Source organism: Amborella trichopoda, chromosome 9 (genome assembly GCF_054954075.1).
Source record: "Amborella trichopoda isolate Santa Cruz 75 chromosome 9, AtrichopodaSantaCruz75HAP2 v2.0, whole genome shotgun sequence".
NCBI lineage: Eukaryota > Viridiplantae > Streptophyta > Magnoliopsida > Amborellales > Amborellaceae > Amborella > Amborella trichopoda.
The window spans coordinates 8,634,647-8,651,514 of record NC_142344.1 but is presented as its reverse complement, the minus strand read 5'-3'; the positions used below and the strand labels follow the sequence as shown (position 1 = coordinate 8,651,514).

Genomic DNA, 16,868 nt, shown 5'->3' with positions numbered 1-16,868 from the left:
CAGGCCCCAAAAAGGAACACACATATTTTAGGGTTTGTATACAATGAGATCATTCGCCTTTGATACAAGGTGGTCACAATTACTCACAACTATTCGACGTGAAATCTGATAGCTGGGTGCGTTACAACATTCGAGAAAATTTCTTTTATAGTTTGAACTTGGTCAATGCATCCACTCGTCAAGATTAATTGTGATCACCTTGTATCAAAGATAAATGGTCTCAATGTATACTTTTCCTATATTTTAAATGAAGGAAAAATGAAAGAATAACCGACTTTAAAGTAACACTCAAAGGAATCATTTTTCATGAAATTAACGTATTTAAGCACACACTCCTACAAACTGGCTCTTAGTTAATATGGAACAGATGAAGCACCTAAACACCCATATAACTCGTTGTTATTAAAGTAGAGCATAAATGAAACCAGAAAGAACTTTACTTTCCTCCTTGTTTTTCTTTTATTTCTTCTTCTATGTGTATAAGATGAGATGGAGCTCCCACCTCAAAGCTACAAGTCCTTCCAATCTAGCTACGGACTCCAAATGGTCACCTGGTTAAAAACATGTTAATACACACCTATGCAAAACATCAAGGAAAACCACTGCATTTATACTTTGCAGGATGAAATCCAAGGTTTGAATCCCGGGTAATCTACCCCAATAAATAAATAAATAAATAAAAACACTAGTTTCTTGGTGAGGTCGGAAACTTATGGCATCAGCCTTTCTTTGTTAGAGGATAAGATTCGAAATAAATCATAACTAGTTATTTCAATGAATCTTGATTGTTACCACTTAGGGCAGCCCCATGGGTCTTCATATTATGAATTTACAGGATAACCTTATCTGGAAATGAGGCATTTTCAATGATTTCCACTGATGTCCAAATTGGAAGAAAATCTCCCTGCTATCTCCATTTTCACCTTTTTTTTGGTAAATATCTTAAAAGTGGGTGGAATTTATTCTCCAATGAATCTTCTTCATCTCGATCATCTGTCTCCTACAAAACCCATGGCTTCTCTCTTCCTTGAACCCTTAATTCTCCCTCTCTTCGGAAGAATTTATTCCCCAGAAATGAATCTTCTTCATCTCGATCATCTCTCTCCTACAAACTCCATAGCTTCTCACTTCCCTGAACCCTTAATTCTACCTCTCCTCAGAATTTTCAAGAAAGTTTTTCCATGGAACCGAACAGGCACTTAGGAACTTTTGGACATCCCCAAAAAGGTCATTAGTGATCTCCATATCTCCTTTGCATCCACGCAGCTTTTATTTTTTTTGGGTGATTCAATGGAGAGAGGGCTCCTACCCTTTGTAGGAATTGAGCCTAGGCCGTAGTGTTGCAAATCATCAAGCACTAACCAATTAAGCCTGGGCTCTTTTCTTTAAAATGTGGTAAGTCACTAACCAATTAAACCTAGGCTCTTTTCTTTAAAAAGCAAAAAAAAAATTTTATAAGGACAAGTTTTTTTTAACAGCTCAGTGGGGACTACAAGGCCCATTCATGCAGCCTTTGCCAGATTGAAGTGCACACTACCTCATGGACATCTTGGTCATGTACCCCATCTCCTTCATCATTGGTAATAGCCCCTCTTCCAACATGCCATATATCTCCCTAGCCAGAGGGTGGACCCTATCACCCACAAAGAAAGTATGCACCCTATTCCTCACCTCTATCTCACTATATGCACCCTGCTTTTTTACTATTTTGTCTCTCATCAACCTTCTGACCCCTGCAACCTCACCCCACCTCCCCTCTGCTGCATACGCATTTGCAAGCAACACATAGGCCCCCGAACTACCAGGATCGACCTCGAGCAACTTTGCACCCACACGACTTGCACGCTCCACATCTCCATGCACCCTGCATGCTCCAAGTAACGCACCATACACAACCTCATCAGGCTCAAATGGCATTTCCTCAATAAGCCTCTCACCTTCCTCCAGATTACCTAGCCTGCCCAGCATGTCCACCATACATGCATAATGCTCAGGCCTAGGGATCACATTATACACACGCTCCATTGCTTGAAAGCACGACCATCCATGCTCTATGAGACCAGCTCGGCTACAAGCTGTGAGCACACCCACAAATGTGACCCCATCAGGTGTTTCTCCATGCTTTAGAATGTTTGCAAAGACCTGAAGTGCAGAGCACCCTAGTCCATGCTCAGCACATGCCAAGACCATCGCAGTCCATGAAACAAGGTCCCTAACTCTAAGCATCTCAAAGGCATGTCGAGCCGAACCGAAATCACCGTACCTCGAATAATTTGTTATCAAGGCGTTACAGAAGCCAATGTCAGAGTCGAACCCTAGATGTACAGCAAGCGCATGGATATGCATCACATGCACCACACCTGAGCATGTAAGGAGCATGCTCGTGAGGGTGCAGTGGTCAGGCTCCACATTGCTTTCACGCCTCATGCGATCCAGTAGACCCATAGCCTCAAACCCATGCCCATGCTTTCCATACACATCAATCATGGTATTCCATGACACAAGATTCCGTTGTGTCATGGACTCAAAGACTCGACATGCCTCTTCAACATTAGTGGAGTATGCCATAAGCATGGCATTCCATGCTGCGACATCACGTTTTGGCATCGCATCAAAGACTCGACGAGCTTCACATAACATGCCATTCTCCGCAAGCCCAACAAGCATCGCAGTATGAGTCACCTCATTCTTGCTTGGGGCTTCACAGTAAAGTTTCCAAGCCTCGTCAACACACCCAACATGCAAATAACCTGAGATCATCACATTCCAAGAATAAACATTCTTTTGTGGCATCACATCAAAGAGGTGCCGAGCCTCTTCGATACGTCCCTCTCGTGTATAGCCAGAAAGCATCACAGTCCATGCCACCACGTTACGCTCAGGCATTTCATGAAACAAGAGTCGGGCCTCTTCAAGCCGACCCCAACGAACATAACCTGTGAGCATTATGGTCCACGAGAAAGGATTGTGCATGGGCATCATATTAAAAAGGCGACGCGCTTCATCCATGAGGCCTGCTCTTGTGCACCCACCAATCATGCTTGTCCAAGTGAAAATGTTTTTGTGGGGCATTGTTTCAAAGATTCTCTTGGCCTCGCCAAGCCTGCCAACTTTTGCATAACCATCGAGCATGGCGGTCCATGCAACTACATTTCTTTCAGGCATTTCGTCAAATAGCTTTTGGGCTTTAGGAAGGTCATTGTTTTTAATGTAGGCAGCCATCATGGTGGTCCAAGAAACCACATCTCTTTTGACCATTGCATCAAATACTCGACGAGCTTGTCTGATTTCATGGTTGCGAGCAAGGCTTGCAATCTTCATGTTGCAAGAGAATGTGTCATTGTGTGTTTTGTGCAAATTGGGTTGTTCGTTTTCTGATTGGTGGAATTGAACTGGTTGGGTGGTGGTTTTCTTTTGTTGGGTGGTTCGTTTTTGATGGACTGTACAGAGAGAAGGGATCGCAGAGCTCCAATGGTGGAGACATGGTTGCGTAGAAGGAAGGTGGAGCCTGTGAAGGGACGGCCTGAGGGGCAGCATCTGTGCTTTAGCACATGGTTTTGTTTTGCAGTTTCAGTTTTCAATGGAGGAAGTAATTAGCAGAGGCAAGGTTTCTGACTCTTTGAAATACATCGGAGAAATATAGCACAAATACATTTCCGAGCCAAGCCCCACTCTCTCTCTCCCTACAAATATATATTTGCTTAAATAGTGTTTTCTTTCTTTTTTTCTCGTTAAATTGTTGTTCTGTCTCTCTAGCTTAAACATCAATTTCTAGCTCCGGCTCTTCCAGCTTTTGTTCTAGACTCTAGTGATATAAAGCTACCCCCTCCCTTACTCGGTCTTTAACGGATGGATCTGCTTGAATGGGGAATGAATCGTGCTCCAAAGATGAAGAAACAATGACAGACCATTTAAATTTTCTTACCAGTCACAATCACATCTAGCCATTGGACGTAAAATTTGACAATCTAGAATATGTCAAAAATTCGAAAAATTTTCTCTTAGACCCTGAGACCTGTCAATGACACACGTCAAGCTAACCAACTTCACATTCAAAGGCCAACGGCAACCATTACGTCCCTATACCAAAGGTAAATATTGTTCGAGGTTGCCCATCATCTCTTTATACCAAAGGTAAATAGTCTAACCTAACTTGTTTCCAAATAAAAGTATGCACTTTTTATGTAAAAGAAACAGTATGTGACTGTGAACAAACGAAATGAATCTCTTATTTTATTGTTTAATGAAAAAGAAATTGGGAAGCCGGGACCAATAATTTTAGAAGTTCAATATTTTTGCTCGAGTAAGCCTCATATATCATTTTTGCATATAAAAGCGTTTAAATTACAATGCCAGTCGACTCGACTACCAAATCATCCAAGATAAAAAAGATGGAAATATATTGCTGAAAATTTACATACCCTTAAAGGCTTCATGTTCAGAGACAATGAGACCAATTTGTTCCTCCACTCTAGACCACCTATGTGGCGATATTCTTCCTACGACAAGAATAAAGACGAGACATGTTTTTCCTTCTCTGGCTCTATTGAATAGCCAAGTAGAAATAGCCACTTAAGTCGCATTTTCTAAACAAGCATGGTTCAGAAGGTGACAGAATCGAACATGTTGTGGTAGCACCTGCACAAGCAGGGTAAAGAAAGAGCAGAATTGCCTTTTGTTCAGCGATCAAGACAAACACGCTAAAAAAGAGGCAGAATTTTCAAGTAAATTTCTCTCCTCTCTCCATAGAAACCCTAACTCAAGATCAAATGCCATATATCAACACCTCTTCTCTTCATTGAAGTTCATTTTTCCAAACATTTCAAAAGACATCAGCATCAAGTTGAACCAAGCTGCTTTTATGTAAGAGAAAGTGAGAGCAGTGGGGTGTTAACAACAATGTAATTGTAACGTAACAAAAGAAACTAGATGCCTGGAAATATGCAGGCAATTCCTCCTCCCCCCACAAACACAAACACACACGCACGCATGAACAGAGAGAGAGAGAGAGAGAGAGAGAGAGAGAGAGAGAGAGCTGCGTTGTGCATATGTGAGAGAGGAAGAGAGGTAGTATTCCGAGTTTAGATGCTCACATCTAAAACTGGTGATTAGGAGGTAGACAATGGTCAAGAGAATAACCTTAATCATTAGAAGGTAGTCAAGAAAATCACCTTAATCATTATTGGGATAGACCATGCCCAAGATAATAGGCTCAGGTAGCATCCATAGTAATTAATGTGACCTTGGAAGCTGTTTAAGCAGTTTTAAAAGCTCGTACGTCCTCATGTCTCTACCAGAATAAAGACAAATATCCAATGGTGTCAAACCATCCTGGCAAAATGCACACGTCAAAAGGTTCAGAAAACTAGGTACAAAGAGGAAAAAATTTCCAGCTATTGTAATACATGGGAACCAAGACAACAAAAAAGATTATTGGCTGGGAAGACCTCATAGGGAAGGAAGAGAAAATCCAACTATTGAAGTACATGGGGCTTGAGAGAAAAGAAAAGAGATTATTGAATGGAAATATTGCATAACCAGTGTTTAAAGAAATAATACAAAAAAGGTTCCTTTTCTTTTGAAAGGTAGCTCCTTTTCTTTTGAAAGGGAGCCATTTATCAATACATGAAAACTCTTGTTTAAGGATTAAATGGACCATAGCAAGTCACGACATATCTAAACCAAAATTACAACACTTAAACCCAAAGTACCTTATTTTTTGATTTAGCATCGGCACCTTTGATTAATAATAGCTTTACTAAATCAGTTCTTCGGGTTTGCACGGCAAGATGTAGAGGTGTCCACCCATACTGCACAGGGAGACAAATTATGCACCTTACGAAAAGCCCACAAGAAACAATTATAGAAAAATTAAAAGCATGCAGCTCTAAATTCAAAAGGTAAGAGAACTCACATCATCAGAAAGGTTAATGTCGACATTGTACAAAAGTAAGATTTTAATTGTTTGGACTGAAGCAACTCGAACTGCATAATGCATCAAGGTAGCTCCATCCTGTTGTGAGCAACAAGTAGAAAATCAAAGTGCTAGCATACGATGACAGGTCATGAAAAAAGAGAAAAGTTTTCCATTGTTTACACTGGCATATTAAAAGAGAAAAGCATGATTCTGATTTGAAATATGCTACAAAACTCCCTCTCCCCTTCCACTCATGCCTGTTACATGGAACTGGCAAAAATTGGCAAAACATGCATTAAGCACCATAGAATGAAATAACTCTAAATTAAGTTGGGGTGCCATTCACAGTAAAAAATAAGAAAAGTTGCCATGTGTTCCTGGAAATATTTGTTTACAGGATTATTAAGAAAAAAAGAAATTCTTTTACCTATGAAAGCCAAATAAATAGAAATGTGGGATGGAGAACAATTAGAGATGGAAAATTACCTTTGGATGGGGCTGTTCAGTTTCATACATTGATGGAACCCCACAAAACCATGTTAGAATGGATTTTTACCACTTGATTTTGCAAATAGCCATATTTTGACCTTCTCATAAATTCCCAAATATATAGATAAATGAATAAGTCAGCTCCTAAAGTTGTAGATCTTGTTGCCAAAGAATGGACGATCCAAAGTTGTAGTTGAAGTGGAGCCCCCGTCCAACAAACGAGTGATATTTGGGGGGTCCTCACAATGCTGCAGAAATTGACAGCCCCAACAGTAGAAAATTTTCCCTTCAAAAGATAACATGATCAACTACCACAGAGTTACATATTTAAGTAACATGGGTCAGACAACATCAAACTATTATGGGACAAAATCAATTGATGTTCGGCATGCTTATCGAGTATGAATAAAGGTCCGCATTCATTTAATATGTCTTTGCCATTGGTTTGGGAAAATGGGAAACCCAAAAAAAAAAACACACTCTTATTCATTCTGGAAGGAAACCTTGATGAGGTGCTGAAGAAATGACTCCCGATTATTCCGCGAACTAAAAATTTAGCTTGCATTAAATAATTTATAGCAAGGTTTTCAGGAGTATTGGCTTTTGTTTTCTGTTAGATACAAAAAGATACCCATAGAAAGAATGGATACAAAAACATAAATTCGCAAACTTTTACAACTTTCAAATATAAAAACTTTAACGGCAACTACAAAATACGCTTCGGCAAACACATGTTCCAAAAATGGTAATGAAGTCATACTCACATCATCACGAACGAAAGGATTTGCCGAGTTTCTCAAAAGATAATTGGTTATCGCCTGTTTCTTACAAAGTATAGACTTGTGAAGAGCAGTCAATCCATCCTGCAAAATATTCACTTCCCATATTAGAGTTCAGAATGAGGAACATAAAGATCTCAGCAACCATGAAAACATCACAAGGTGCAATGTTGCAGAATAGAACTTAACAATGTATTAAGACATAACTCAAAAGGCCCTTATTTATCACAATGTGCACCTTATCAGTAGCATTGATGTCAACATTGTGTTTTAGCAATGCATTCAGAAGATAAAACTGCCCTGACACTGCAAGTGTGTGTACCGGTAGCCACTTGTCCTGAAGAAATGTCCGTATCGATATGTTAGTACTGATAAATTCTAGTTATGTTGAAGTTCAATTGATAACAAACTTGACTCAAAGCATGAGGAGAATTTGATAGCAGTATTGCACAAGCAGAAGCAGCAGCACATATGAGACAATATACAGTATCATTACCATAGCAAGGAATAGGCATGCACCAGAAAATTATGATAATTAGAGTACAATGACTACAATGGGAGCTCATTGAGAGGCTCTGTTGTTTGCTTACACTAACTCCGATTAGAGAGGTGTTCATAAGTGGAGGCCCCAAACAACCATCCATAGGTGTCAGAAAGCAAAATGTGAAAAGTACGTTAACATTTGAATTTCTTTTATAATATAAGTAATAAACAAATAATAATAATACGCACCAAGTTTCTCTATCAACCCTCTTCCATATAGAAAACGAGATTGACCATTCTTAACTTGCTCATTATAAATTCAAAGGTCCACTCCCATATCCTTTGGCAAGAAAATATGCAATTTGTCCTAATTTCCATTAAGATATTTTAATAACATCTCTCTTCATCACACCATATATGGTCCTTACATGAAAGAGTTAAATATGGTCCTTTTATGAAAAGGGCTAATTGAATACTACATATGTTGCACTTTGTTCTTACTAGTATTTAAAAAACCAGCAACTCAGGCACAAATAGCACAAGTCTCTCGGAATCAAGTGGTCCCTGGTCCCTGGTCCCTGGTCCCTGGTCCCGAAGGCCGCCAAACCAAGGAGTTGCCCCACATGAACTGAATTCAGCCAGTTCACCGTAGCAGTGTGAACCGGCCAAAATCCAATTGTCTTCCCCTTTTGAGGTTCTTTTCATCTGTTCAAAATTTTGGGAGTATTTCTATCACTTTGGGACTCATTTGGAGGTATTTCAGCCCCAAATTTAAGCCCCAGATCCATTTTTCAATTTTTGAGAGAAGTTTGACTAATATTGTTAACATATAAGTTTGTTTTTGTACAAGATCCGTAATATGGCAACCCACAAAAGCCAGGTGCTTGAATACAAAAAGGGGTTCCTTAAGCTGCAACAAAAAGGAGAGGTCTTTGAGAGAATCAGGGGAAAAGGGAAAAACAGAGTGAGATGGTGAGAGATACGAGAGATGAGAACATTCAAGAAGTGGTGTAGAGAGAGAAAGAGAGCAGGAGGAAGACGATATGGAGCAAAGATAGGGTAGAGGTATGGGACGTGAGAAGTTTTCAGAGTGTGATGAAGAGAGGGAGAGAGCAGAGAGAAACAAAGGGCATTATGAAAGAGTAAGAGAAGGGAAGAAAGAGGGGCAGAGCCCGCCATTCTAGAGAGTAACAAACTCAAACAGTGGATTCGCCTCTGTCAGAGGCCAAGACCGAGTCCGAGTTGACTAAGCTGAGCCTCAAAAAACGGATGACAAGTTTAGAGGATACATACCTCCAACAGAGGTATGGGAAGGTGTGGTGGGGAGGGGTCAGGGACTACCTCGAGGCACATTGCCAAGGACGTGGTGGCTGTTCTCCTAGTTTGTTTAGATGTATGAGTTTCATGGTGAGGGATGGGAGGTCACAGGTTGGGGACAAGGATCATAGTTTAGACCCCCTCAGCCACTCTGTTCACTCAACCCATCTACCCCACACAACTTTCCCAAAATCAAATTGGCCCTTACCATTATAAATCTTTATCTAAGAAGATAAACATCAAGACCAGCTTCAGTAAAACAATAAGGAAGTGCATGACGAAGGCAACAACAAAGTGGTTTTATGATCCTGTCACCCCTTTCAATGCGACCAAGAATGAATACCACATGCCCATGATCTTGATGATTGCTGATGTAGAGTCAAGGCTCCCACTGAATATGAGCATAATGGGCCCTCCTTAGATTAAGAGTGACTGGGGCCAGCTAGTTCATAGATAAATACAAGTAGATGTGGAATAAAACAGTTGTCACAATTATGTCTGATAGGTGGAAGGATACGAAGGGAAGAACTTTTCTTAACTTTTTAGTGTATTGCCCATGAGATGGTGTTTCACAATAGTGTCGATGCCACAGGAGCAGTAAAAGATGGGAAGCTATTGTGTAGATTATTAGATGATGTGGTGAGACATGCTGGGATGTGGTGAGACACGCTGGTTAATAGTATGTAGTTCAGGTTATAACTAATGATGCAAAAACTGCATCAATGCAGAGAGGAAGCTCATGAAGTTGAGGAAGCATTTTGTACGGAGCTCCTATGGAGCCCATTGCGTTGACCTTATGCTAAAAGGCATTAGCAAGCTCAAGAGAGGAGATTGTGGATAAGAGGAAGATGGGCACGACATCAACATACAACCACTCATTGATCCTAGTTTTGATAAGCCAGAACACTGATGGCAGCGAGTTGATTAGGCATGGCATCACCTGCTTTGCTACTCACAATTATCCAGGAATCCATTTGAGGTCACTAGCAAGGCTTAATAAGATGGTTGCCTTCAGACCATAGGTGTTGCCTTCAGACCATAGGTGCATGCTCTATCTCGAGGACATAGATTGCAAGGGAAGTTTTTTTTTTTTTGAGTGAAGTTAACGACAGATTGCAAGGGAAGTTGAAGAGATAAATACTAGCAAGAGGTTCCAGGATAGAAGCGAGCAGAGAGTAGCAGCTATAGCTCCTTTAGTGGCAGTGTACATCAAAACCACATTCTCATTTTCTTCCGAAGTGGGGGTGATAACTGATCACAAATGGAACACCTTGTTGTGCCAGCGAATTCATACAGCAGATAAATGGTTTTGACATTTAAATACTTAATAGTTAGTCATTTGGATTTCATAAATTCGATTATGGTTTATGATTGATAAGGGTTCACGCAATTAATCATGGGGATCACTTAAATTTTTGAGTTGTCTAGGTTTATTCTTCAAACCAGGATAATACTAGGACAATCACTGCACCCTAGGTCATGGAAGGGTTGAAGAATTGTAGAGGGAGATCTGAACAAAGTGGTAGGAGACATATTGAAGCTCTAAGGAGGTAAGAAACAAATGCTTTTTAAGAAATTTCCTTAACTCATTTATTTGCAAATAATGCAGGCCACATTTTTATATCACTAAACCTCAACCTTTTCCTCATTATTTTATGTATATGGATGCACAATAAAAATTTCCAACTGATGTTGCTAGGAAATCTCACACTTGGTTAGATCCAAGTGAACTCTCAAGTCATGTCTTATATTTCTTTATTTCTTATTCTTTGAATGTAGAGAGAGATCTGAACCAAGTGGAAGGAGACATATTGAAGCTCTAAAGGAGGTAAGAAACAAATGCTTTTTAAGAAATTTCCTTAAGTCATTCATTTTTATATTTACTAATGACTAAACCTTGACCTTCTCCTCATTTTTTTATGTATATGGATGTGTAAGAAAAATTTGCAATTGATGTTTCTATGAAATCTCGCACCCGGCTAAATCCAGGTGCACTCTCAAGTCATTTCTTATGAGTTATTTCTTATTCTTTTAATGTCATTTAGGACCTTTCTTATGAGTTCTTTCTCATTTTACAGCAAAGTGGTAGGAACCTTACGGCACTAGAGCATCTCACCTAGAGAATATAGCCATCAAGGCTCCAAGCTAAATTTGTTTTGCTATGCATTGTAAGCGAAACTGGATTATGCTCTGGTGGATGCACACCCCAAGGAGCACATTGACCGTTGCCAGGCTTCAAAACCTGGTCAAACTTCAAACTTCTTAGAGCGGCGGCTGAGGAGAAAAGATAAAATGACCCAATCAACTTGGATCATATATTTTTAGAGGATTCAGCTGAGAAGTGATTGGTGGAAGTGGAGGAACCATATAAGAAGACAGATGGCCTCAGGGACGAGGAAAAAGGTAGGAATTAGGGGGCAAAAGCTGAAGGAGATGAACGGGTTAAAGGAGCACAAGTAGGAGGAGATGATCATAATGACATGCATGAGGCCACTAATACAGATGATGGTGGTGATAGAAAGGCTCCTAAGACCGAGCACGAGCAGCAAGATGCAAGCAAGCACAAGGGTTGGACTAGCCAAGTTTCTCAACCCACATTCTCACTCTTAAATTAATGCAGATACACTTAGGATGATAATGATCGGGATTATGGTGCTCAGGATGACTTGAGCCTCCTCATCTTCATATTGGCTCTAGATTGTGTAATTTAACTCATATGTTAATCATTTTGAAATTTGATTTTCCTATGTAACATTATTTGTCATGTACCAGATTTAGGACTACTGAATGAACATGTGGCAGTATGGAAGATAAAAATTATCTACAAGTGCTCAAAACTTTCATAGTTTTATATTTTTTTTAAAAATAATATTTCCATTTTCCTCATGTTTTCTGTATATTCAGGTTTTTTTTTTTTTGACGTTTAAGCAGGATTCGGTGGCCCAACTGAGGACTTGTCAAGCCAGGTCACCCCAAGTAAGACTCAAGTCCCATTACTCAAACATTGGTCCTTACAATAATGATTTTTTATGTCCTTTTGAAACAATTATCATCTCCTTCACACAAGCATCCAAAACAGTTCACATATAATTGATGGCATAATCTAATAATCAGTTTTCATGCTTGAAATTTAACAATCATAGAAGGAATGAAGCAGTCTTACAATACAGATCTTTGTAATTTAAAAAACTATTTACAATAGGGGCTCCACTTTATGGATTAATGAGGATTCCCAGTCAATAGTTAATGGGTTGCCTGCCTTGCAATCCTCCATGAGGTGAGATGAGCAAAATTGATCTCCAATTTGAATGTCCTTGAAGAGCTTGCTTAGGAAGAAGTTAATGGAGATGCTTTCAGAAGAAGACGACTCTTTTTCCCTTCCCTTTGGGTGCATTCCTCACACGACTTAACATTATCCGTCCACTATTAATGTTATCCACTGAAGAAATAATAGGTTTTTGAAACTCAGAGAAAAAGAGAAGGTACTTAAGTCAAGCAGTCAGAGTTAGGCATCATGTTTACCAAAAAGAGGTCATGTTCTCAGGTATAGAACAAACATGCCCACAAAAAGTTTAGAGCAAAGAGCCCATGAGATATAAGGCCATCCTGCCCAGTTTCACACAAATGACCCCCTATAAGTGTCTGAAGGAAAAATAAAACTTACTGAAGTAGCATCTGAAAGACGAGGTACGCGCATATTCAGAAGGACTTTTTCCTCGTTTGTTAACAACTTGCGAGGACCTACACAACAAGCATATTGTTTGTCATTACTTAACATCCATATCCAGAAAGCAGCCAACATTTTAACCAATATGTAATGTATTGGACAAACTAGACCAATCACCGATTCACATTATTCCTCTATACACTAGCATTTTTAGAAACATAAAATAGGAATATAGTAGACCAACCCATAATTCCAATAAATTATTCAGAGCTTTTGCCCTGGAATTGTAAACAAACAACACTGAAAGTTCCGCTTCACAATCAAAATGTTATCATATTCCTAGTTTTCCATAAAAAGTCAAACCATGATATCGAATATATTGCCGATAATAAGTCGACTACATTTTTAGAATGAGAGAGAGTGAGAGAATTAGAGAGAGTGAGAGAGAGAGAAAGAGATGCTCCAAACATTACAGATATAAAGAATCTATGTCACACATGATCCAATTTGTATTATCGTTTCTTCTATTTTCTTTTCTTAATCAGTAAATCATGGTATTGGTTAGCATATAGTTGAGATATTGTGTAAAAGTCCCAATTACGCAGGACAAGTTTGAGGCACTTTCTACTCAAAGAATTAAAAAACTGAATTCTAGAAGTACATTCCATCAATAAAATGCATGTGACATATTATGCCTGCAGCCAGGTACCCTCAGATTCCACATTCATCTCCAATGGTGGTGTTACCTCTTTCAAGCACCATGATTCCAAGGCAATTCGCTATTGAAGAATGACTGCTTTCAGGCTCCCACACAGCCATCAAATTCTCATTCCTAAGCTAGCACCACGTCAATCTGCTATTCAAGTATTTGAGAAACATAAACTTACTGCTGAATCAGCCCTGGAACTTGAACATTGATCTCATTAGAAATCTCTAAGTTGTATCAGCTTTGGAGTTTGATCATATCCATTAATGCCATGAGCCATATTGGTAGTAGTGTCCTAGAGCAGAGAAATTCTTTTAGTAATAGGTTTGCTGTTTTATAGTTAACCTCTTAATATCTCAGGTGTTTTATTGACTGTTAGCTCGTTTATCAGGTGAATATGAGTTGAGCTTTGGGAAAAACAAACGAAATTAATGTATTCATGAGATGACATTTTCATGCTATAAATTAAGAAGCTCTTGGTCCCCACACCCTATGTAGATTACATTATGTTGATGAATTACACAAGACGTTGTGCTGCTTTCATCATCATTTTGAAATTCTACATGTTAAGGAATGTTTATCCATTACTTACATTAGCCTCTCCTATATATGTCTCTTGGGCAAAATCATTCAAGGAAATATAAGAGAAAAATAAGAAAGGTGCACTGGAAAGAGAGATAAAACAAAAGCGTGTGTTGGGTTTACGAATGAACACCTCTTTCGTATGCTCAGTTCGTTGTTTTCCTAGTTTCCAAGTTCTTGCTCGATCCAATTCGACTATTATAAACAAGATAGTGTGTCCAGTTCTAAAGAACCATCTTGGTTGACACATTTGTTAGCATAGACGGACCAACAATCCTCTGGAAAATGTGCAGATGAATTTAACAACAAACATATCAAGAGCAATGAAGAAAAATAAAAGGTAGAAATCTGCACCATCTACATGGAAACTGTAGAGAAGAACATAGCCACTAATTCTAATGTCAATATCTCCTAAGGAAACCTCTGAAAATTCCAGATACTGGATTTTGTGTTCTTCAAAAGATAGTAAGAACACCGGTAGTGAGAGCTTTTTTTTTAATTGTTTACTAACAAAATGACATTTAATCCTGGGAACTCAGTATTGTCAACAAAAGAACAACAAGCACCTCAACATAATCAAAATATGCAAAACAGAGAGAGAAGGAAGTGAACACCTTGAGACTTCTCTTTGCTTTCCTCCCTGCCATTATAACCACCGTTAAACATCTCCGTTATATCATCAAAGCTTCCACCCTCAAGTTCCAACCTAGGGTTTCTAGGAACGACTCTCAAACTAGAAGAAAATCCCAACTCACCACCACCATTAGAAGAGAAACTCAATTCATCCCCACCTTCATCATTTGAAGAAAAACACAATTCAGCTCCTCCTTCATGATTAGAAGAAAGACCCAATTCACCATTGTCATCACTACGATCGTTAATTGGGTCCGGTATCCTAGAAAAGTCATTCGAATTCTCATGAAAACCTTCTGGCTTGTCCAAAACAATAGGTTTCAATTGAGATAATTTCTCTGATCTATAAGCTGAATACTGATCCATATCAATAACCCTCGGCTTGTTCTTAGCCAGTCGACTACCAAACTCCATTTTCTGAGCAATTTGTCTCCTCTCTCTCTTACTCATGTTGAGCTCTTTCGCTGCCTCTTTCCAGTCATCCGGTACCAAATTCTCAACCACAACTGGTTTTGGCTTTCTGGGTTTCTCAGGAAATTCTTGCTGAGCAAATGGGTCCTCGAAAATCCCTTCTTCGAGGACGATACAGTCGCCAATAACGTGGTCATCTTCTTCATGACTAGGGTTTGAGTAAGATGGTGGCGATAAATTTTGAAGAAAGGGTTTTTTGGGGTGTTTTGAGGGGAAAAGATAGAGGATAGGGGAGTAGGAGCCTGGATGAGAGAGAGGGCTATGGCAAAAGAAGGTTTCTTTGTGGTCTTTTGAGGAGAGTGCAGTTGGGGTTTTTGTTTTGGGGAAGAGAGGAGAGAGAAAGGAATTGAAGGGAGGGTTTAAGGAGAAGGTGGGTTGGTTCAGAATCATGGTGTGCAAGAGAGATGGTCCAGTTTCAGAGCCTGTGGAAGTAAAAAAAAAAAACAATTAAAAACCAATTTTTATTACAAATTTTTTTATTAATATAAATTCGTTTGGTCTTGGAGCATTCGTATACAGCATAAAACATGAATGAGATTGTTTCATGACCACTAAACGCGCTTAATTCTGATTTTGTAGCACACCAACTCAGAAACGTTGGCAGTCCAAAACTCACTGAATCCCATATTTGGGGGCCAACGCAAGAGACGGACTGAGTACGAGCCATGACCTGTGTCTCCCAAGCCATAGAGTTTCGGCCCGTTTTGTTTTTCGGTGGATTTTCTGTTCAACTAAGTCTAGATCAAACTGTACAATTTTTTAAGTCGGATCGAGGTTACGCTTGGTCGTTCCAAACTGGCCCTTGACATATGAATGTAACTTAGGGAAACTTCAATTCGTTATACATGCATGTTTTGAGAAGTGCTATTCAGCACCATTTCGGATGTGATTATTGATTACATGTACTTTCATTTTTTACTCCCCTCCCCGCTTCAGATTGACACCTTGTGCAAATCCTCTCTATTGTTTTCGGAAACTACAAAAAATATATCTTTGTTTCCATGAGGGCTTATATTATAAAGGAGCGGGGACGTCAAACAATCCCATTATTGGTGTTATTTAGGAATAAGTGAATACAGTTTTTAATTGTGAGAGTTGTTAATTTTGGCGCCATTTTGAATTTGCCCAGGTTGGAAAGGCCCATTCTTTGAAAAACGGAGAGGACTAGTCTTTTAAAAACCCGGAGTAATCTGGATGTGGAAACAGTCGAGATCAAATTGGGTTTGGATCGGTATGGATCTTGATCCGGTTCCCTCCTAAAGCCTATTTTCATTCTTTTTTCTAGTTTTTTATATTTATCTAATATTGTATTTGATCCCTCTTGAGAAAGGGGTTAGGATTGTGGTGGTAGCACCCCACACTCTAGTCACAATGTTGTAGTATCCACTCTCATTGCTAACACCACCTAACTAATACTTTCAAAAAGCTAACTCTTAATCTACTTGAAAAACGGGTAGGGCCCTATCTTCCCCACTAGATTACCAAGAAAAAAAATAAAAAATGGTCCTCCTTTAAATCCCCACCCCACCCCACAAACTTCTATTTTACTTTCGAATTTTATTTTATTTATTTATTAATTTTTTATTGATCTCCGATCCAGACAATCCAAGAACGATTCGAGTCGCCGATCCAGATGAGGGATTGGGAGTGAACAATCTTCCCCACAAATCCGCTTTTAAAAACGTTGGAGCGTACCAACCAGTTTCTTCTGCGGGCGAGGACCAACCGACTCATATGTCGATAAAAATCCCATCTCCCCCCAACCCTTTTTTTTTTAATAAGACTAAGCGCATTCTTTACATTAATCGAGTAACAATGCAGAAG

General features: G+C 39.3%; 2 protein-coding genes across 10 annotated transcripts; both read right to left on the bottom strand.

Moving 5' to 3' along the window:
- Positions 1–435: 435 nt before the first annotated feature.
- Positions 436–4,081, bottom strand: LOC18424166 (uncharacterized). The gene has a single exon (XM_006828759.4). It carries the CDS (start codon positions 3,535–3,537, stop codon positions 1,534–1,536), a length of 2,004 nt encoding a protein of 667 aa, XP_006828822.1. The 5' UTR covers positions 3,538–4,081; the 3' UTR covers positions 436–1,533.
- Positions 4,082–4,276: 195 nt separating this feature from the next.
- Positions 4,277–15,468, bottom strand: AKRP (ankyrin repeat protein). 9 transcript variants are annotated; one of them, XM_088847689.1, is made up of 10 exons: positions 14,555–15,468; positions 12,650–12,726; positions 7,424–7,522; positions 7,171–7,269; positions 6,404–6,692; positions 6,098–6,187; positions 5,915–6,013; positions 5,712–5,810; positions 5,172–5,331; positions 4,277–4,638 (listed from the first exon to the last, which is right to left on the bottom strand). In XM_088847689.1, the coding sequence occupies exons 1-5, from the start codon at positions 15,432–15,434 to the stop codon at positions 6,426–6,428; spliced, it is 1,422 nt and encodes a 473-aa protein (XP_088703815.1). In that variant the 5' UTR covers positions 15,435–15,468; the 3' UTR covers positions 4,277–4,638; positions 5,172–5,331; positions 5,712–5,810; positions 5,915–6,013; positions 6,098–6,187; positions 6,404–6,425. The 9 variants fall into 9 exon arrangements, with proteins under 9 accessions (XP_088703815.1, XP_088703819.1, XP_088703816.1 ...); XM_088847693.1 differs by having other exon boundaries at positions 6,404–6,654; XM_088847691.1 differs by having other exon boundaries at positions 4,482–4,853.
- Between the last annotated feature and the right edge of the window lie 1,400 nt (positions 15,469–16,868).

Bases quoted from the DNA above. Each gene is read 5' to 3' on its own strand.
- LOC18424166 (XM_006828759.4), bottom strand. From the start codon at position 3,537: ATGCTGCCCCTCAGGCCGTCCCTTCACAGGCTCCACCTTCCTTCTACG.
- AKRP (XM_088847687.1), bottom strand. From the start codon at position 15,434: ATGATTCTGAACCAACCCACCTTCTCCTTAAACCCTCCCTTCAATTCC. The intron at 7,523-12,649 runs GTAAGTTTTATT...ACATTTCTTCAG, and splicing joins GTCTTTCAGATGCTACTTCA to GACAAGTGGCTACCGGTACA. The intron at 7,270-7,423 runs GTGCACATTGTG...AATATTTTGCAG, and splicing joins ACATCAATGCTACTGATAAG to GATGGATTGACTGCTCTTCA.